Source organism: Drosophila serrata, unplaced genomic scaffold (genome assembly GCF_035046125.1).
Source record: "Drosophila serrata isolate PLE 108 unplaced genomic scaffold, ASM3504612v1 contig_131, whole genome shotgun sequence".
Taxonomy (NCBI): domain Eukaryota; kingdom Metazoa; phylum Arthropoda; class Insecta; order Diptera; family Drosophilidae; genus Drosophila; species Drosophila serrata.
Genome location: NW_028257029.1, coordinates 4,534 through 28,579, shown reverse-complemented (window position 1 = coordinate 28,579; position 24,046 = coordinate 4,534). Strand labels below are relative to the sequence as shown.

Sequence of the window (24,046 nt, the reverse complement as noted above, 5' to 3'; positions counted from 1 at the left end):
CGCTTTCAACAATCGTCCACCGCGCCTAGGCAATTTTTCGCCGCTTCTTCCGACTGCTCTGGTGTGGATTAACACCTGAACTAAAATTTGTAAGAGGCACGAATATGTTGCATCCCGACTCATTGTGGGGAGAATATTTCGCCAGGAGGCCCTTTGCGTGCGGAGCTTCTGCCCACCGAGCTTCCAAAAGCTCAGCCGCTCTTGCCGTGCCGTATGTCGGACTTTCGTGCAGTGGTCGTCGACGTTCTCCCATTCGCCTCTCTTCGGTATTCGCGATCGCACGTTTCCGTGTTCCCGAGCTTCGCTGCCTCTTAAGCGAGCCGAGGGACGGGTCCGCGCTGTTTTTTAACATCAGTAAGTTATATGTACCGGGTCCGGCACTCGAAGTATAACCAACTTAGCAGGTATCAGCTGCCCAAAAATTAGCTAAATGACAGTTAAGAGTATTGTTTATATACGCAAAGCATTTTTCCAAAATTGAACGCAAAAAATAAATTAGTGATGGAATTCAAACGTAACAGTGTGATTCTTGGTGGGCTCAAACACCTCCAAGTGAATAAAGTTATTGTTTACCGCACCATAACTCTCTACAACGGTACTGGTATCATCAACAAACGTCATGAAGGTGGTCGTCAAAAGGCTGCAAAGTCACGTGATATGGTTCGAAAAGTGAAAAACCTTACAAGATCCAAACTACACTTGATCTCACACCAAAGCAGCAACAAGATAGACTTCAGAGAGCCACAGAGTTGCTTCGCTTGGCCGAAAGCGGCCAGTTCACAAACATTGTGTTTTCTGACGAAGAAAATGATTGCGCAATTCGTTTACTCTCAAAACGATAGTATTTACTTGACCGAACGTTCTTACGAGAATTTGAATCATCAATTGGCCACCAGAAGACAGCACCAGATAATGATTTGGGCTGCTGTAATTGCAGATGGGCGCTCTCCAATCCATTTCATAGAGCCTGCGCCAAGGTCAATGCGAAATATTATCAGGAAAGTATTCTGGACGCTGCTTTAAAGCCGTAGGCAATTAAAAAGTTTGGTGGCAGACCGTGGGACTTGGCACCGTCTCACAAAATTCAAGTGAACCAAGAATGACTGAAAAACAACGTTCTCGAATTCACCAGACACAAATCCAATGGATTTTTCACTTTGGGCCATTTTGGAGAGCAAGGTCCAAACTAAAAAATACACCAGTCTGTAGGCGCTGAAATAAATTATTGTCCGCGAGTGGGCCAAAATACCTGCAGGTCACATTCGGGCAATGCGATTCGTTTTCTTTTTATCGTCTTATCATATCTAGCAAAAGTGTTTCGAAACTTTCACCTAAAAAACCTGTACCTAAAAAACCTGTTTAGTTTTAACAACTTAACGCCAAGTCAAGCATTTGGGGAAATAGTTAACCAGTTGCCAGAGGGAGAAGTTTGGGAAATGCCCTTTTAAGCTCGGGACTCTAGTACATATAGACTATAAGTACATATAATAAGATTTACAAAAAATTAATTTGACATCAAAACAAACTAGGAAGGAAGCTGAATTCAGCATGCCAGAGTTTGTATACCCCTGGAGATTCGATCATTAATAATTACAATAAAATATTAACTATTTTATTTTGTGTTAAAAAACAACGAAGTAATTCCTACTTTAATTTCGGCCACCTTTACTTATTACAATTACAGTTTTACAGTTACAATTTTACAGTTACCGTTTTACAGTTACAGTTTTACATTCAAAGTTTGACATTTATTTTGACGAATATTACTATACCTCAAATATGATAAAAATCTGTTAAGAACTGTAAAGGTTATAATATTTTTTGTAAAAATTTTCCGATCGTTCTTAAGACAGCTATATGATATAGTGTCCGATCGGCCCGTTCCGACATATGTATATTCGAGTGAGAGTATATAGAAGACTTACTACAAAGTTTCATTCAGATAGCTTTAAAACTGAGAGACTAGTTTGTTTAGAAACGGACTTACAGGCAGATGGACCTGGCTATATCGACTCAGTTGTTGATGCTAATCAAGAGTATATCTACTTTATGCGGTCGAACTTTTGACCGATATTATAAGAAGTATAAGAACGATTATTGTGAAAAACTCTTTATAGTACGATATGGCAGTACGCAAAATAATTATAAAACTGATTTACATACAGATGTTATTGTTATAAATAATAGTAAAAAACGAACTATTTTTAAAACATGATATGTAATTTTAACAAATTTTCTGATGATATTTCGAATCCCTAATCTTCAAAAGGTACTTGTCAAAAAATAAAGTCACTCAAACTCTTAAAAACAAATAAAACCTTCTAGAACTGTAATTTCAGACTCTGAAAATATACATACTCTTAACCACATAGCCACAAGTCCTGGACACTACAGAATGCTCAGCGATATTTTTTTGTTACGTCATATTACATATTTATACCCTGCAGTACCAAAGGTCATCAATAGGCCAATGTCAACAACAATTCATCAGCGTGTCGGCTGCGTTTTCTACCGAGACGACGCTCTCAGTCGGTAAAATTGACAAAAAATTCTCTCTCGCGCTCTCATTTTCTCTCGAAACACATTGGCCTGTCATCAGCAAAACTACGTTTTACCTTTACAAGGAGTTAGAAGTAATATATTTTATCTAGCAATGGTGAAAGAAGGGTTAAATTTTATAAAATTCAAATCATCGCGTGAGAGCTTTAAGTACAGCAGTAAGTCCATATGATAAATATTGGAAATATTTAAAACAGTAAAATTATAGAGTAAGCTGTAGAATTATATAAAAAATAGTGGAATTTATTTTTTTTAAGTAGGGAAACGGTAAAAACGCAACATATAATTGACCGTGTGAAAAGCAATCTGCATCCAAATCTAGACCACACAACTCCATAGATAGACTTGAGCTTTATTAATGGTCATTGTGAACGCCAAACGGATGGGAAACTGCAATCTTTTGAACTGGAACGGTGTATCAGTCGGGATTAGAGGAATCCTAGGAATGAGGACATCTTCACCTTTGAAAGGACCAGTTATGATCATTGCTTCTACTACGTTGTTCATTAATTTCAATTGATTGCGAGTCGCGTACCGTTGCAGAGTTTCGGCTGATTTATATTCCGGAGCATGAAAATCGGCACACCTATTTTTAATTTCAATATGTGTGGTGGCACTACAGGCAGATCAAGTGAGTTTAGAAATTCCGTAGGGTAATTAACTGCTTCCTCTGCCTCCACAACGGGGTCTATCGACTTATATGTAATTACGTCAGTTTCTATGCTGTATTGGATTACATGATTGAGCTGGTAGACATCTTTGTTCTTGGCAGCGAGAATCGCTCGTCCACTGAGCCAATCGTGATTCCTATAATTTATTCGGATATCGGGGAACACTTTTTGGATAAGTCCTTCCTTCGATGCAACTAAATTACATAAATTCTCGGGCAATACTGTAATTCTGTAACTGGACACGAATATTCGTCTTCAACTGTAATATACGTACATGTTGCCACAATATAGAATATTTCAGGCAAGCATTTATCTCGTCAGCTGGTGTCGATCGGGAAATCACAGGTAACGTTTGCCTGAAATCCCCTGCGAGCAATATTAACGCATTCCCAAATGGTTGGACAGCTCCACGCAAATCCCGCAATGATCGATCGAGAGCCTCCAGCGATTTTTTGTGTGCCATTGTGCATTCATCCCAAACAATGAGTTTACATCTTTGCAATACTTTTCCCATGCCAGATGCTCTGGAAATGTTGCACGTAGGAGTCTCGATGATTTGCATGTTCAACGGCAACTTCAGCGCTGAATGTGCAGTCCTCCCACCAGTCCTCCCAGGTGTCGCAGGTATTCCAGATGAAGCAAGAGCTAAAGCTATGTCCTTGTTAGCTTGAACCGTAGCCAGAATCAATGTAATGAATGTTTTCCCCGTTCCTCCTGGTGCATCCAAAAAGAAGATGGCTCCAGCCCCAATATTTATCTTTTGCATGACATGATCATAAACCATTCTTTGTTCATGGTTTAATTGGACATATAACTGGAGATCATGACTGTTGTAATTCTGCTCACTGCGCAAATCGACATCAAATGCTGCCGTCGCAGTTCGGGCAGGTGCTGGCATTCCCAATTGACTTAGCACTTTATTTGCAATAGCTAAGCAATTGTCTTCAATCCTTATCAAAGTTTCATTGTAAATTCCTTCTGTCAATTCCATAGTCATGTCAGAATTTTCTAGACGTACTCTGTGCAAAATATAATCAGCCATATGCGAACGATATCTTTCCCATAACTCTCTTGGAGATGAAGGGAAGCAAGCAGTCAATGTGATTGCAAACAATGAGCGAATTTGGTCCGGATGTGCCGTGTTGCAAGCATCATGAATGCAGATATCCCACTGTTGGTCCTTCTCCAACAAATTTAAGGCTTGGCACGCACTGCGGAAGGTGGCATGCGTGATGCCGTTGAGATTTTTCAAATACTGGAAAGACCTGGGACCGGCCACATTCACCAACAGCATGCGAAGGAAGAAACATTCATCTTGATTAGGATGCACTGTATAGAGTCTACCGATTGTATTCTCTTTGAAGATTGTCCTTCGACGGGCTCGCCTCGTTATCGTCGCGCGAACATTTTTTTAGTGGCATTCCACGTGTAATAAGAGGGCACTTCTGAATACATCAAGGTTCTGGCAAAAGCATCTTCCTGGCATAAGGCGAAGAAGGCAGTCAGAGTTGTCGCAGGCGGATTCAGGACTCTTTCTGGCACATTTAGTTCTGTGAAATAGACACGTTGACCATTCTCCAAATGGAGTGCCAAGTGAACTCCAACTGGATAGCGTTCATGAATTGGGAACGAAAAAATTCGCCATGCAGCCTCGTTGCTGCTTATGTATCTTCCAGCCTGGTATTGAGAGATTTCATCGACAACTCGTACTGTCACCATTTTCTGCCTGAACACCAAAAACTGCCATATCGCTGCCTTTATTCACGTACTTGCAGATATATTTAATCGATTTCACGGAATTCTACGTTGATGTGCGCTTTGTATGATTTTGACAATAGGGGTGAGTATGGAACCACCCAACGATTGTCTACCTCAATATCACCAATTCTCATGTTTAAAGTTGCCGAAGTCCCTCCATCTTCAGTTGACCGTCTCCTATACAGAGGATATCCATCTTCCCCTGTTACGGTGTTGGCTGTAAATGCTCGAGGATATCGCTTGAAACACTTCCCGTCTACCATGCTTGGTGAACTTCGGTTGAGGGTACCACATGGGCCATGGATCATGTTCTTGATGACAACTGCATGCAAATATGTATCAACCTCTGCCCGTGGAATCTCAGCGCATATCACATCGTCAATTTCGTCTGGGGTAATTTTAGCATACAGCCAAATCAATCCTCTCTTCTGCCATTCTACTGAATACATCCAGCACCGCACAGATCCAAAAACTCCATGTTTCACAATGAAAAGGTGAAAAAGGTGATAAATAAGTCTGAACGGCCGTAGCAACGAACATATGCCATGGCATCTTGAGCATATTGCTGCATGTGGCGTGGACTACCTATGTATGAGGATGGCAAAATCGTGAGCTTTCCAACGTTGGTCGTATTACGGTCATTCATCACAGCATCCCGCAAATGGATATATTCCTCGGACCAAAGTTTCTTCTGATTCAATCGGAGGAACAGCAAACGTTCTGTTTAAATTTTTGCATACATATCCTTCAGTTTTTCCAAAGCCTTTGCATAATTTTCTCCAGTGACCGGGAAGGCTGCGACAGCTTCCAATGCAGGTCCCCTTAAACAATTGCGGAGATGGTTAAATTTGTCTATATTCGAGATTTCCTCACGGTTCACCAGTTGCTGGACCGACTTATACGCTCTTATAGTCCGTATGATTTCCGTCAAAGCTAGGCAGTGCCAAACTTGGCAGTCGAGACTGCGCGCTGTAGCTTGGTGCCGCGAGATGGTCGCGCACTGTGCTGTGAAGTTCTTCTCCAAAAAGTTGCTGAATTGACAATTTTGTGATTATGTAACTGTCCTTCAGGTTGGCACGACCAAGGTTTCAATTTCAGATTGCACGGAGAGGGCTTGCTTAAAATAGGACTCCAAGATTCCCAAACGGCACTGCAGTTCAGCTGGCGATTTCCTCTCTTCTTCTTGCTTGGTATCGACCATTCCCTTTATGCGTGTAATATTTCTTTTAATGTTCGAGCGCTGCCGTTTAAGTGTTTCCAACGTAGTTGTTGCCATTGCTGCGACAAGGGTGCAAGTGCCGAAAAGCTTGAGTTAAAGTGCAGCAACCAGACCTAGCAAGAGCGAAGCGGTGACGAAAAGTGGCTAACTGGCAATTCCGAGGCGTGACTCCAAAGGTAGCAAAGATAACTCGAAAACTGTACCAGCGGCTGCAGTTTGCGAATCGAACAAAAACAACACTTCGTTGGGCGGAATAACAGAGCGAAGGAAACTGAGCGATCGACGACGAGCTTCAAGACCGGGCTACACGCACACACATCAACGACGAGAAATGCGAAGAAGAAAAGCGAATAGTTCCGTTGTGTGAGCGTGTCGTTGGCGTTAGAAATTTGCGATTAGTTGACTTTATTTTTATATTTTTGTATTTATTATAAACTTGCGATGATGCACTTGTGGGGTATCAGTGTTCACTATGAATGCGATTATTACGATGTTGAACTGTGATGAGCGGGCCAAGCCAATGATTTGCGGGTGATAAATCGACAATTGTTTATTAGTCAATAAATTGTTAATAATTTGTTTATACACAGCCCCACGTTGGGCACCAAAATGTTTAATGCACAAAGCGTTTTTTGTGCTGCATGAGATATCAGGTTGGGAGGTGCATAAACTAATTTCACTTTATTAACCAAAGACCAAAAGATATCCGTTTCGAGCAATCTAACATCAGCAACTGATTTTTATTAACACTAGAGAACAGATATTTGGTAACTTCATGTTATTGAGCTTTTGCTTACATTGTATATTCTAAGAGAAAAGGGAGATGCGAATTTAAAGAGTTTGACCGAACACCTAATGTTCGACAGGAAATGCTTCGATTCAGCAGTAGATCCAGAGAATTGAGAGTGCAGAGGCTCTGGTGGTGCTTCAAGTTGAGGCAATTTCACTTTCCCGAAAGCACAACACAATCCTTTTGGTTCGTTTTTGAATTTGATGATGACCTGATGCATCCGGCCAATAACGACATTGCGATTCGAGCTATAATCAACAGTTGTATTATATCAGTTGTATTATATCGTATTCTGTCCTATATTTTCCATCGCGCCTACTAACACCTAACACAAACAGGCACGTGCATGGTGTCATACGGGCCACTTGAATGTACTGACCTTAGTGTATCAACGTCCAAGAGATAGTCGTGCACCAAGCTGATGCATCCGCTCGAGTACCATCCGGCCAATAACGACATATTAAGTCTATAAAGGAAGTAGACACGAACAGAGCATTTTTATATATATAGATTAATTAATATTGGCTAAATATCAATGATCTGATCTGCAACTGTGTAATAAGATAACTATGGATTCCGTACGGAGGCCTCCAAACGCAAGATCCATATTATATGAAAGGACAAACTAATGAAATATGTAAGAATTAAGTAACTAAGGGATCGTTAAATTCCTTAGATCATCGTTTAATAAATCCACGGACGACGTGGCTCTATTCACCTTAGGCGAAATATGATAATTAAAGACAGGTTAAGGGTCCAATGGGACGCCCAAATCATCAACTGAATTAATTATTGCCATAAAGCACCAGTTCAGCGTGAAAATTGCAAGCTTGGGAACGACAATATCATTAGTATGCATTTAGAGCCGTTTAACTTTAACAAGCTTACGCTACACCATGTTTTGAAATTTTTAAGATCTGTTTGTAAATCCGACTGGCAGGCGACGTTCTTGTATTGTAAATAAAGCTTGACTTCACCAGCGTAAGTACTCTGGAGTTAGTCAAGACTTTGGGCAGCTTATTTATAAATAATGTAAACAATAAGAGACCCAAATGGCTCCCCTCCCGGATGCCAGAAGTAACCCTTAGAACATTAGATAAATTAATCTTAAAGATTACCTTTTGCGCCCTGCCATTCAGATAACTTGAGATCCAATTAAGATCAACGGAAAACCCATTAAATCGAGTTTCCTAACGAGGAGAGAATGGTTAACATAGTCAAATGCTTTGATGAAATAAAAAAAAATTATTATGGAAGCCCTTTATAATATAGGAAGAGAGCTCCAAAAGAATTGTTGTGGTTGATCTTCGCTTAATAAAACCATGTTGACATGGAGAAATAACTGGCCTACACAGGTGATCGAAATAAGGAGTAATTACGTCTTCGAAAAGTCTTTAATTGTTGACATCCGATTTGCTACCTCTTTGTGGAAAGGAATAATAAACGATTCCTTCCAAATAAGGAGGAAGTGGGAAGTTTCTAAGGATAAAGTCAACAATTTCAAAAGGGGATAACATAGGGCGTCGGCACAATACCTGAGCACACAGCCAGGAAGCTTGACACGATTAAGGTCTTAAAGAAGAGAGTTTTCGTTTAAGCTAGGACTGAAGATTCATTTCGATTTGGGTAAGACGTAGGACTAAGTCTGATGTACATTGAAATGTTTAAATAAGTTGTTTGAAAAAACGGCAAAAATAGATTGGCTATTGCCTGATCATTATTTGCGGTATTTTCAATAAAAGCGACGAAGGATTTGTTTTAGGCTTTCATTTAGTGTTAAAAAAATTATAAAAATGTTTTGGGTCGTGTGAGAACTGAACCCTGAACCTGAAAGAGTTAAACAGTTTATATAACACTGCACGTTCATCACGGTAAAGTTTGACCGATCTAATAAATAAGAGGAAAGGGCTGATTGAGGGGTTATTATTTTATCCCCACGGAACAAAATGGATATCACCGGCGACCCGGTCACTTCAAGCGCTCAATCTCAGCGTTCTTTGAATTAATACTGCGGTTGAGGGCTGTGCCAAAGGAGACTCCTGCTGAGTGCCCGTTGCGGATTTTTGAGATCTGCCTACATCCTGCCCTCCAATTGTGGTTTTTTTACGCCTGGGAAAGTCATTTTTAGCATAAAGCTATAAATTGGCTTTCCAGCGCCAAGAAAATATAAAACCGCTCTTGGTTTTCCGTATGAGGGAGAACATCTCCACCACCAAAAATTCACCCGAAATATTAATATACGTATTTACCTGCAATGATCCATCTACCTATAAGTTTTTAAACCAATTGTAAGAAATTGGTGATGTTTTACCGAACAACTTTTGTACAATTGCGCAATTTATAGATGAACTAATTGTATTTTCTCCAAAATCATAGAAATCACGATTGGTTCAGAGAACGCACAATTTAAACACCGAAGAACATTCATATTAATGTCAAACATTTTCAAATTCAATCGAAACTATCAGGCGTAGTCCCGACACATAAATCAATTAACAGTGCTATAATTCAAGATGAGGCAATATTTTATCCAGTTGAATATTAAGCCGGCTGGCACCGCATTGCTTGAATCTGAAAGTTGGTTTTTATTATTTTTATTATTGCGAAATATTATTCCACCGAAACTGTGTAATGGCACCAGATTGGCAGTGAACGTTTTTTTTTCAAATTTAATTAAGGCTACTATCTTAGCTGCTAAATACAAAGAAGAACTTTGTTTCATACCACGTATTCCTAATATTTCAACTGATATGCCATTTAAGTTGCAGCGATTCCAGTATCATTCATTCATTTATAATTTGCGATGTCTATCAACAAGGCCCAAGGGCACACAATTTACGATTTTGGTGTGAAATTTGAAGAACTAGCCCCCAACCGTTAATTTATTCATGCTAGCAAATGTAAAAACAAACAAGAAAGGAAGCTAACTTCGGCACGCCGAAGTTTATATACCCTTGCAGATAGAACTTCTATGAATAGGAATCCATACAATATAAATTATATATATTTGTGTTAAAAAATAATGAAGTAATACCTGCATTCATTTCATTCACGTATACATATTATATTTGCAGTTTTACATTCACAAATTTGCATTTTTCCTCTACATCAAACGATCGTTTGTATGGCACCTATACGATATAGTCGTCCGATTTTCATGAAATTTGACACAAAATTTATTACTAATATAAAATGGCTATACCTCAAATTTGATGAAAATCTGTTAAAAACCGAAAAAGTTATAATTTTTAATTTTATTAATTTCTCGATCGTTCCTATGGGAGCTATATGACAGTAGTCCGATTTTCATAAAATTTTATGCAAAATTGTAGAGTATAGTAAAATGGCTATATCTCAAATTTGATCCAATTCTATTAAAAACTGAAAAAGTTAAAATTTTTTTTGTAAAAATGTTCCGATCATTCTTATGGCAGCTATATGATATAGTCGTCCGATTCGGCCCGTTCCGACATATATACGAGTGAGAGTATATAGAAGGCTAACTACAAAGTTTCATTCAGATAGCTTCAAAACTGAGAGACTAGTTTGCGTAGAAACGGACAGACGGACAGACGGACAGAAGGACATACGGACAGACGGACATGGCTTGATCGACTCGGCTGTTGATCCTGATCAAGAATATATATACTTTATATAGTCGGAGGTGCCTCCTTCACTGCGTTGCAAACTTCTGACTGAAATTATAATACCCTGCAAGGGTATAAAAATGTGGTTTACCAAGGTGCACTTCAATGAAACGGATAATGTGCGGACACGTATAACGCTTCGATTCAGTATTTACTTTGGATTCACTTTCATTTACTTAGAGAAGTTTATTTCTGTAATCGAAATGAATTCATTTTCTTTTTAAATATAAAACAAAAAAAAATTTTAATATTTTTTTTATCATAAAACGATATGTTACATAAAACGAAGCCATCTGGTGGCGAAACGGAGTTCGCCGAGTTTGGTAGTTAAATATATTTATTCTTGATCGCATCAACAGCCGCGTCGATCTAGCCATGTCCGTCTGCCCGCCCGTTTGTCCGTTTATTCTTAAACTAGTCTCTCAGAAAATAAACCGGAACATATAACTTTCATAGAAACGATCGAAACATATCTAGAAAAACCTGTTTTCAACAGCGAAAAAGTTTATGGTTTTGAAGTGTGACAGTTTTTGGATGGCAAATGTTATGGTCATAGTTTGTTGACCTAGCTCCTTTGTAAAGAAAGAAAAAGAATATGGTTTTGGGTTGAAAGTTCAATGGCTGAAATCTGTTTTCAATTTCCATTTAATAAGGATAATAAGATTTTAAACACATTTATTTTCTTACACTTGTGGTTTTGCGGATCTTAAATTTTACAAAGCAGTGGTAACTAAATATAAAAATTAGTCAAATACCGTCGAATCCCGATAATTCGTTCCTCGCTAAATCAAAAATCGCGATAATACGTAAAAAATCCTGTCCCCTTGAAAAAAACTCGTTAATTCGTAAAAATTCCATACATTTGCCGCCTTTATGTCGCTATGCATTATGAATTTTGTGTTTCTCTCGCTGTTTTCTTTTAGTTTGCTGATTTTTTTTTCGGAGAGTAACATCGTTCTGTGAAAATGTCACAAAAACGTACGCAAAAGACGTTATCAATAGCGCAAAAACAAAGCATTATTTCGGCGATTGATAATGGAACAAAGAAAATTGAGGTGGCAAAACAATTCGATGTCGCTCCGTCAACAATAACATCAATTCTACAGAAAAAGGAGTTTATAATGCAAGCCAATTTTGGAAGAAGTTTTGCCCAACAATTCTGAAAGTGACGAGGATGATGACGTCGATGGAGAAGAAATTTTAACGAATTTACAAGCCAGAGCATTAATTCCTCAATTTAAACATTATTTTCGACCCATGACGTGCCAAAAAGTGTCTTTGACAACCTAAAAGGCTTAGAAAACGCAATGGAAAAAATAAAAGAAAAAAAACACCGAGCAATCAAAAATTACCAATTATTTAAAGCTTGAATTTTTGTTTTTTATAATTTAATGTTTCTGCTTAATTGTTTAATTTTTTGTTACTATAATTTTATGTTATTGTTTTATTTTCCTTTAATTTGAAAAACGTACAAATGAATGTACATACTTATAATGTTTGTTTAATTCTAATTTTAATTAAAAACCCCGTTTATTCGACTCTTTCATTTTTGAGCCCCGTTAAATAGAAATCTCGATAAATCCAATTCCTGTCTAATTCGTAAAAAAAGTGATCCCCTTGCCATTTCGAACTCGACTGTATAAAAAGCTGTTTCATAAGTTCAGTACAAATTTAAACAAAACAGTTTTCTTACTAAAAGTACCGACAACTAGCTCGTGGCTGCGCCACCTTCGTTAGCCTCGTAACATTCCCCACCTCGTAATTCTTCTTTGTGGTTACGGTGGGTATTGTCAGTTGTGCGAACTAAAGACAAGTGAAGTAAAGACAAGTGTCATTTTCGGATATTATCGCAAAAGTTATTCCGGTGCCTGACAGCATCTTAACTTGTACGCCTCGGCGAGCGGTGAACCGTTTCTAAGCCACCAGGAGTGAGTCTTTAGAAAAAGATATACGGATCTCCAAATGGAGAGCACGAACTGTTAAACAGATGAATAACAGTCCCCATCTTTTCGACCGTCGTCTTTAAACGACAATTTCCATTGTTCAGAAATAAACCATCAAGACGTTCCTTCGGTAAATTTTCCATTGTTGTTAGTCTCAGACCTAGTATCCAATAGTTGCCGAATTTCGTTTACAACAATCTCTCCGTGAAGATGATGACATTTGACTTGCCAATACTCTACTATTAGATTCGTTACTCGGTGGTTTCGTGGAAGGATGATCGGATGATTGACGTTCACACCCAAGTTTTCAATAGCTTCGATTCGACCTTAAATTCGAACCAATCCGGCTGGGTCAATAAATGGCGAATGATTGAAATAAGGCTTTTCCGGCTAGTTATGCAGTTCCTTTCCCTGGACCTATCGGCTGAAAGCACAGCATACGGTTGATCCGTAAAGCTCCTTTTTTCGCGTAGAGCTTATCACCTAGCTTACTTTTTGTCTGCCGCACACACTGTATGCTGTACTGATTAAGCTTAAACTTAAGGGCCGCGTTCCCTATCTAACTAACGGTTTAACAGTGCCAGAGCGGGGTCCGAGAGGTATAGCACGAACTAGCTGTCCCCCAGCCGTCTCTTACCGTGGAGAGGAGAGCGGGTGCTCGTGAATTTGTGTGCGCGAAGAGCGCAAGAGCGGCAAAGCTTTTAGAAGATCGGTGGGCAGAGGCAGCGTAGCGGCCGTCGCAAAGGGCTGAAGAGAACAATGGATGACATCCCGTTAAAGGAATAAATAAAAAATATATACGTACACAACAAAAAATTCTTGTGAGTTGAATCTACAATTTTTTTTGGGTTGAATTGACAATCAAATACCGTCACCCTTACGTATTATTACGTATCAGATTATGCGTGTTTTTTTTGTTGTTGGCTTTTCGAACTGCAAATGACTGTCAACTGCAGTGGGGTTACTGAAGGTTTTACGTACAAAATGTAGAAGAGTAGAAGAGTATTTCTTGTTCTTGTTTGGTCTAGGGTATATATTTGTATTCCCTAGGTAAGTATTAAATAAATTACTTACCAGAGACATAAATTTAAACAATTTTTTAATTTTTAATTTAAATCCAAAACTTTTTCTGCCTACTACGATAAATTCTAGTATATTTATGGCCAATTATTGGTATTTTAATTGGTTTCCTTAATAGCTTTAAGGCAGTCAGTCTTAGCTCTTTCGCAACATTTCGGAAACTTTACTTGTGGAAATATGAATAAAAGTTAAATAAAATGAAGTGAAAAATATTTTAACTCAGTGATTGCAACGGTCAGGAAGCGGATTTCTATGATGTATTTGAGAAGTGGAAATATGGCCACTTTTTCCAGGTAAGTACCATTTTATGCAAGTTTCTGTGAGTACGATGCGCAATACATATGTACATATGTATGTACCCTGCAGCACCTGAATTCATCAACAAATTCATCAACAATTCATCGATGTTTCGTCAACGATTCATCGGTGTTTCATCCACAAAATTCATCGACGGCCGGGTTATGGTACTGCCGACTACTGCCGTCTAGACTACCGCCGTAACTATAACGTGGGCAGAGCGTTGTAGTAGAAGTCGAAGTCGGCAGAGCGTCGACTCGGTAGAAGTCGCAGTCGGCAGAGCGTCGCCTCGATAGAAGTTGTAGTCGGCGCGTTGATGACGGTCGATGATGACATGCGGTACTGCAGGGTACATAACAAACATATATGTATGTTAGTAGCCGTTGATGAATTGTTAATGAATTGTTGATGATTAATTGATAAATTGTTGATTAATTATTGATGATTTATCGATGAAATCGTTGATAAATTTGTTCATTAATTGTTGATGATTCATTGATGAATTGTTGTTGATGAAGGCCTAGGACATGTCCATGTTAAATTCATCAACAATTTGTATGGCCATTAATCGATGAATAAACAACAACACCGCCTTGACTGTGGATGAATCGTTGATTAATTACTTTTGAATAGTACTGCAGCGTTAATATATGTACATATGTATGAGCACATATGTTTACAAACAGTCAACTTCAGTATATTTATAAAAATTTGTATATATTTGGTTTTAAATGTTTTTTAACTAGTTGAATGTTGTCTATTTTATTTTCAGTGGATTTACATTGGATATACCAACTCTTCGAGACAATAAGGACCTGAAGCAATTATTTGAGACTTAACATATTTAAAACTAGAAAGGAAGCTAACTTCGGCACGCCGAAGTTTATATACCCTTGCAGATAGAACTTCGATTACTAGGAATCCATACAATATTAATAATATATATTTTTGATAAAAAACAATGAATTAATACGTGTTTTCATTTCATTCACCTATACATATTATATTTTCAGTTTTATATTCGAGATTTGCATGTTTGCTCCACATCTAACGATCGTTTGTATGGCACCTATATGATATAGTCGTCCGATTTTCATAAAATAAAATGATGTTAAAAACTTAATATGTTATATTTTTTTTTTTTTAATTTTCCGATCATTCCTATGGCAGCTATATGATTTAGTCGTCCGATCCGGTCCGTTCCGACATATATACGAGTGAGAGTATATAGAAGGCTAACTATAAAGTTTCATTCAGATAGCTTCAAAACTGAGAGATTAGTTTGCGGAGAAACGGACAGACGGACATGGCTAGATCGACTCGACTGTTGATCCTGATCAAGAATATATATACTTTATATAGTCGCAGGTGCCTTCATTTAGTGCGTTGCAGACTTCTGACTGAAATTATAATACCCTGCAAGGGTATAAAAATAGCAATTTAATTTTTAGAAAATAAAAAAAATTATATACATTTTAAACGTTTTTTCTTTTTATTTGGGTGTAAATTTTTACTGTATATATGGTATTTAACAGTATTCTGCGGTTATCTTCAGTTAAACTGTTAAAAACTGTAATTAGCTGTAATAGCTCACAGTGAATCAAGATTTTGGGATGAGGATATTTAACTGCAGAATTGATTCGATTTACTGCAGGAATTTTTTCTGTGTATGATTAAAAAGTCTTATCACATACAGATTTAAATACTTTTGGATTTACTCGGTTTGCCTCAATCGTGACCACAATTAAATCTCAAAAATAAACATAAATAAAAAATAATTTATGATAAAAAGTTCAGATTTATATATAATTTTAATCACCCAGAGTAACCACGGCATGATTCCTTTAAATAAGCTTGGTCAGCTGCTAAAAAAACAAATTTGGTTGTTTGATTAAACAGAGCGGAGAGGAGCTCAAAACTTATAAGCTGTTGTTTTAACAAAGTTAGCAGGAAAACTCTTGAACACTTTAATTTTTGTTCAGCTAAAAAAGATTTTGGAAGTATGAAGAATTTTTTGCGTTGTCCAGCTAACTAACTATCAACTAAGCAGGAAAATTTTTTGTTGTTAAAGGATAATAATAAAAACTTCCAGGAGTTGCCCTGCAAACTTCATATCAGCTTAGCATGACCTGAACAAATTTAACGGCAAATTGTTCTTTCTATTAATAAGTAAAGGATAATTAAGTCCATGACATGATCAGTTTTTACATTTTTAGCAACGAATATTTATGTTACATTCTGGATGCAGCAAATGTCAAAACTTAAAAATTCAAATTAAACGAGTATGAAAATTCTCTGCCTATGCCTGTGTGGCTAACTAACACTTTAACCTAACTTTTCGAATCGCAATACTAACAATCTAATTTTTAAAAGTGTGCATACTATAGGAAAACATGTACATATATTTAATACCTATTTGCCCAATCACAAATTTTAAATTTAATATACATATATTTATTTGTTTTTTTTTTTCAGGGTGCTGGCTTTTTGAGCTTCAACAACATAGACCAGAATAATTTGCCCCATATTTTAAATCAAGCTGTGACCTTGTTTCGGAAAGCCCTGGAAGTTGAGACCCAGGATAAAGTTATTTGCTGCATTTTGGAAATGTTTGCCTTGTGGACTCAAAAGTTCAGAAACGAATTACCTATTGTCATTATAAACATTTTTAAAAGTGGTATCAAGCAAAAACACTCAAATCAAATAAGGCAAAGTTATCTTGAATGGTTTCTGCTGTCGGTAAAAAATACAAAGATGGCCAACCCTAGCTGTATAGTACCAGATCTAATATCTTTATATACTAAAGCATTACAAAATTCATCTCAGTTTAGTAACTTGTCTGAAGCAGCCTGCATTGCCTGTATACTGCTTATATTGGAAGAGCCAAACGAAAGCGAATTTTTTTTTTGGTCTACAGTTTTTGATATGAACAAAAAATACTTCTTTAACGAAAAATTTATTGCAACAGCTTCAATTGAGACACTGTGTAATTTATCATTGATGAGTAAAATATTGCTAAATTCCTATTCTGAAAAAATTAAAGGAGACTTGTGTCCCTTAATTCGTGCTCTAATTTATAACTTGTGCAATAATTCTTTGAAGGTTAGAACATTTACAATGTTGGAGATTCGACAGATAATAAATGGTTCAAAAGGAGTAGAGTTCATAAGGTTAGCTTTATCTGAATTTGATAAACGAATTAATTCGATCACCATTCAAAATGATGGTGATATTTCGATCGATCAATTCGGAACACCGACGCAAGCATATGTTGATGCTTTACAAGTTTTAACAAGTTTAACGCAAATTAAGCATCATGAATCTATTGCAGTTGCTGAAGATCTATTACTTATTTCAAATCATCCTGCAATCGTGTTAAATAATCAGCATTTATGGGAAAACACAATCGAACAGAACTTTAAAATATGTCCTCAAGACTTCATATTAGAAAAAAAAATATATATCCTTGATAAATATATCGAAAATTTTAAACCTTCGGCGTCATACGAAAATACCATATCAGCACTTGTTCGTATTTCTCCCAGTGTGATAATTCCCTTAGTAGTTCTGCATTTAAAAAACTATCTATGTAATTCAAAACATTATGACGCTTCCAATGAGGAATACTTAACATATTTGACTCCTGAAGGCGAGTTATATGATAAGAGCGTAATTCCTCACATAGACTCACAGTATGATACTGTTCGTATTAAACGAGAAAACAAAGTATATAGCTACAAAGAACAATTGGAAGAGATCCAACTGCGACGTGAAATTGATGAGAAAAGGCAGAAGGAAGGAAAATCAAAAACTATCAAACTTACTCAAAAACAAGAGGAACAAATAAAAAATCAAGCAGAAAAGGAGCTACGCATAAGATTGCGCTTAAGCCAATTACATGAAAAACTGATTTCAAAAATACACTTGCTTAAATCATCATGTAATGGAAATGGTAAACAGCTCGCACTACATTTTTATACTTTGTTAAATGATATTTTAAAAGCTTCGAAAAGCCCTTTAAGTGCAAAGCTCCTTACAGATCTATATTTATTTCTGCATACTATGTGCTTTAAACTGCACCCAAAGCTTGGTCGTACTATTGCGCTAGCCACAATAAAACTTCAGAATCCGTCATGTCTATTAGGAGAGGAATATGAAGAATTAAATTTACATAACGCTATCCCAGATATTATTCTTGATCTTGACAATTATGTGAAATCCAGTCTTTTGGACTCGCCATCATTTTCGTATGCATTTGAATTTATAAAGCGGGCAATATTGTTTTTGAACATTGATTCAAATACTGAACTTATTTCGAAATGCATTCAAATAATAGCTTCACATACCGTGGAAAGTGCTGTAACTAATTGTAACCCGAAATTTATGCCTAGATTGGGCATGTTTGAAATTTTGCTATATCTATTTAAAAACAATGCAAAACTGAGAGAACAAACCGCATCTGCTGTTATAGACGTTGCAAGATATTCATATGAAGATGCTTTTTGTGTTGAGACATATAACCAAATTATAAGTATATTTTTAGAAGTCTTGCAATATAACGTAGATCCTGTCAGAAATCTTGCATTACAAGCATTAGAAATAATGGTAGAACCAATAAAAAGACATATACAAATTGATGATAGTCTTAAACAAGAAATTACAAATAGATTCTGGATAGCAAAATTTGATTCAGCTGAAGCAAATAGGGATCTTGCCATCGATATCTGGAATAAGGCAAAATTATCTTCACCAAAATTTAGTGATGTTATTTATGATATTAAACACCCAGAACAGTGTATACAAAAATCAGCTTCAGAATCCCTTATGCCACTCATATCTGGTGATGAAATTTTAACGAAATGCGCAATAAAAACATTGTTTGCTATTTACAATGAAATGTTAACCCTTATACCACCTGTATTAGATAAATTCAACCGTGAAATCGAACCCTCTACGGATCAGTGGAAACCACGAAGAGGTGTGGCTATTGCTTTCTCTACACTCGCGCCTATTTTATGTATTGAAGATATTAATGATATAATGAATTTTATGGTGTCCCAGGGACTTGGAGACCGGAAGGATGTCGTTCACAAAGAAATGCTAGCAGCCGCATTACAAATCGTTGATATACACGGTAACAGGATAATAGTATACTTATTGCCAGTTTTTGAAGATTTCCTTGATAAAGCGCCGAAATCTCAAAGTTATGACAACATTCGGCAGGCAGTTGTTATATTAATGGGTTCGTTGGCTCGACATTTAGAAAAGAACGACAAAAGAATTGATCCTATAGTAAAGAGACTTTTAACAGCACTATCAACGCCATCCCAACAAGTCCAGGAAGCTGTATCAAATTGTTTACCGCATCTTATGTCTTCTGTAAAAGATGAAGCCCCTGCCATGATAAAAAAACTTTTACATTCTTTGGCCAAATCTGATAAATACGGTGAAAGGCGTGGAGCTGCGTATGGCATTGCTGGAATAGTTAAAGGTCTTGGAATTTTGTCCTTAAAACAACTTGATATAATGTCCAAGCTGACAACTTACATACAAGAAAAAAAAAATTATAAGTCACGCGAGGGAGCTTTATTTGCCTTTGAGGTATTATGTACTACACTAGGTCGTTTGTTCGAGCCGTATATAGTTCATGTATTACCACACCTTCTTCAGTGCTTTGGGGATTCATCACAATATGTTAGACAAGCAGCGGATGATACAGCCAAAGTTGTTATGGGTAAATTGTCCGCACATGGAGTTAAACTAGTACTTCCGTCACTTTTAGAAGCCCTTGATGAAGATTCCTGGAGAACGAAAACGGCATCTGTTGAATTGTTAGGAGCTATGGCATTTTGTGCACCAAAACAACTATCATCTTGTTTACCTAGTATAGTTCCAAAATTAATAGAAGTGTTGGGAGACTCCCACACAAAAGTACAGGAATCTGGCGCGGAAGCTCTTAAAGTAATCGGGTCTGTTATTAAAAATCCCGAGATCCAGGCCATTGTTCCTGTGCTCTTGGATGCATTAGAAGATCCCTCTAATAATACATCTACTTGCTTGCAAAGCTTACTGAAAACTAAATTCGTTCACTTTATTGACGCTCCTTCCTTAGCCCTTATCATGCCAGTGGTGCAACGTGCTTTTATGGACCGTTCTACAGAAACTAGAAAAATGGCTGCACAAATTATAGGAAATATGTATTCACTAACAGACCAAAAAGATTTAGCACCGTACCTACCTAGTATAATTCCTGGTCTAAAATCATCTTTATTAGACCCAGTGCCTGAAGTGAGAGCTGTATCTGCTCGTGCACTTGGAGCAATGGTTAAGGGTTTGGGCGAAGGTTCATTTGAAAATTTATTGCCATGGCTAATGGAAACTTTAACTTCAGAGTCAAGCAGTGTGGATCGCAGTGGAGCAGCACAAGGCCTTTCTGAGGTAGTTGGAGGACTTGGAGTCGAGAAAATGCATAAACTTATGCCGGAAATTATTACGACTGCTGAAAGAATCGATATTGCTCCACACGTAAAAGATGGATATATAATGATGTTTATATACATGCCAGGAGCTTTTCCAGAAGAATTTACGCCATATATCGGTCAAATTATAAATCCAATTTTAAAAGCATTAGCAGACGAAAGCGAATATGTGAGGGAAACAGCACTAAAGGCTGGTCAGCGAATTGTTAACTTATATGCTGAGACAGCAGTGGCCCTTTTACTTCCTGAACTTGAAAAAGGATTATTTGATGATAATTGGCGCATCAGATATAGCTCAGTGCAATTACTAGGAGATTTGTTATATCGTATTTCAGGAGTATCTGGAAAGATGACTACAGAAACAGCAAGCGAAGACGATAATTTCGGAACTGAACATTCACACACTGCTATTATTCGATTTTTAGGCGATGAACGTAGGAACCGGGTATTATCCGGACTTTACATGGGTCGTAGTGACGTTTCGTTAATGGTCCGACAAGCTGCGCTACATGTATGGAAGGTAGTTGTGACAAATACTCCAAGAACACTGCGCGAAATTCTTCCCACATTGTTTGGTTTACTTTTGGGATGTTTGGCAAGTACCAGCTTTGACAAAAGACAAGTGGCCGCACGAACATTGGGCGATTTAGTTCGAAAACTAGGTGAAAGAGTTTTACCCGAAATTATTCCTATTCTTGAAAATGGATTAAACTCTGATCACCCAGATCAACGACAAGGGGTATGTATAGGCTTATCGGAAATAATGGGATCTACATCAAAAGAAATGGTTTTCACATTTGTGAATAGTTTGGTTCCTACAGTACGCAAGGCCTTGTGCGACCCCTTACCAGAAGTTAGAGAAGCTGCCGCAAAAACATTTGAATCCTTGCATAGTACAGTTGGCTCACGTGCATTAGATGACATTCTGCCGTATATGTTAGAAGGCCTGTCCGACCCGGACCCCTTAGTTGCCGAGAATACATTAGATGGTCTGAGACAGGTAATGTCCATTAAATCAAGGGTAGTACTACCATATCTTGTACCACAGTTAACTTCCAAACCTGTTAATACAAAAGCATTATCTATTCTGGTATCTGTTGCGGGTGACGCATTAACCAAGTACTTGCCTAAAATATTAGCTGCTCTATTAGAAGCATTATCAGAGTCTTATGGATCCCCACATGAGCAGCAAGAGATTGATTATTGCCAAACTGTCATATTATCGGTTACGGATGAAACTGGTATTAGAACAATTATGGATATATTACTTATTTCTGCAAATTCGAATGAGCTTTGCACACGGAAATCATCAGCAGGTTTGCTGTCTGCATTTTGTATTCACTCGCAAGGAAATTACTCACAATACATCCCGCAACTGTTACGATGCTTAGTTAGATTAATGGTTGACAACGATAAGGATATATTACAGAAGTCATGGGAAGCTCTTAACGCTGTTATTAAAGGTCTAAATTCAGTACAACAAATTAATCACGTATCTGATGTTCGTCAGGCAGTGAGGTTTGCAGCTAGTGAGTTAAAAGGCCCAGAGCTACCAGGTTTCTGTTTGCCTAAGGGAATTACTCCTCTTTTGCCGGTTTTCCGAGAAGCTATTTTAAATGGTTTGCCAGAGGAAAAAGAAAACGCAGCACAAGGTTTAGGTGAAGTAATTTTTCTAACTAATGCACAATCTCTTCAACCCTCTGTCGTGCATATAACTGGCCCGCTAATAAGAATATTAGGGGACCGTTTTAATGCTGCAGTTAAAGCAGCTGTATTAGAAACATTGGCCATATTGCTTAATAAAGTTGGAGTTATATTAAAACAATTTTTACCACAGCTCCAGACCACTTTTCTGAAAGCGCTGCATGATCAAAACAGAAACGTAAGAATGAAAGCTGGAAAAGCAATCTCAGAGTTAGTTGCGATTCACTCAAGAGCAGATCCATTATTTAATGAAATTCATAATGGCATAAAAAATTCAGATGATTCCTCTATTAGAGAAACAATGTTACATGCTCTTCGAAGTATTCTGAGTCCTTTTGGAGATAAAATGACTGAGCCGATAAAAAAACAGATTTATTTTACCTTATTAAGTATGATCGGTCATCAAGAAGACGTCACTCGAAAATGTGTTGCTGGATGCCTGGGAGCCATGTTAAAGTACATAACGGCAGTGCAAGTGGATAATTTATTTAATACTTTAATACTACCTGATAATACAGATGATATATTAGTTAAACATGGATATACTGTAGTTTTGTTCGTTGCTTTAAAAGAATGCCCCAATGAAGTGCTTACGACAAACCTAAAAGAAAAAGTAACTTTATATGTTCTGGCCAATATTTTATCAGACAAAGTGCTGATTGCTTGCAATGCTATCAGAGCTGCCACCTACTATGTGGAGTATTTTATAGTTAATGATTATAAACCTCCAATTAATGTGATAGTTGCACTAGCAAGAGCTATGAATCATAGCAGTAATGATGTCAAACAATTGGTCCCGAAAAGTTGTACTTATCTTTCCAAAAGTTTAATAACCTACCAATTTAATCTCGATGTTTTGAAGTGTCTGGTACCTATGTTAGTAAATGGCACTAAGGAAAAGAATGGATATGTGAAATCGAATTCTGAGCTTGCATTAATATCTATTTTAAGATTACGAACTGATGACTCCACTCTTACGAAAATTTCAGATATCTTAGATTCGGGTGCTAAAGACTCGTTAAATGACGTTGTAACAAAAGTCTTAAAACGCACAGCGTCCCAGGCAACAGTTAAAGAAGAAGAATTAGATGATACATTACTAACATAATGATTAAACTTTTGAATTGTAATACATAAAATTTGATAAAAATAAATGTTAAAACTATTGAAATATTTTGAAAATATACTATTTTTATATTATACTTGATCTTATGTATTTACGTAATGTCTTTTAAGGGATTACACCTAGTTAAAGTTTGTAATTTAAATGTTTTTCTTTGCATGGTCTTATAAACTTAATCAGAAATTGGCAACGCAATGAAGGAGTCGTTTCGGATCCCATTAGGTATATATATTTTGGATTCACTTAGGTATCTAAATGGAACCTTGTATATGAGCATCATCCTATCGGATGTAGTATATACATCGGAACCGGTGACTATATCATAGAGCTGCCATAATAACGATCGGGAAATTTATTAAGATATTAATATTTTGTATTCTAGAATCTGTTTTTTTTTCCTACTACTATATTATACAAATTTTAACGTCGATTAAAAACATTTTTGTCATCTATTCTGAAATATGAACGGTTTATTATTTGTTTAATTTGGGATTTTAATTAATTTATAAGAAGTTTATGGTCAGGGTCTTTACAGTATATAATTATATATTATCAAGATCCTGAGCCCTTTCCTGTCGTTGGTGTTTGATATCTGGGAAAATTGATGCAACAAATATTTATGAAGACGATTCTGATTATAGTTTCAAATGCCTTCTCTCCATAAGTTTGATTAAGTTTTCTTTTCCATGGCTTGCCACCACACTAAGACTCCATAACCAAAGTCGAACTCACCACCGATATGCATTGCATTAGAGCGCGTGAGCGACCCTATTTGC

General features: G+C 37.1%; 1 protein-coding gene across 1 annotated transcript in view; it reads left to right on the top strand.

Annotated features, from left to right (window-relative positions):
- LOC147644605 (stalled ribosome sensor GCN1-like) overlaps positions 1–23,329 on the top strand; it is a 65,397-nt gene extending 42,068 nt beyond the window's left edge. Inside the window, exon 4 of the mRNA XM_086826119.1 lies at positions 16,440–23,329. Coding sequence (XP_086682245.1) covers positions 16,440–23,255 — 6,816 coding nt within the window. The 3' untranslated portion in view covers positions 23,256–23,329. The remainder of the gene's footprint in view (positions 1–16,439) is intronic.
- Positions 23,330–24,046: the final 717 nt, after the last annotated feature.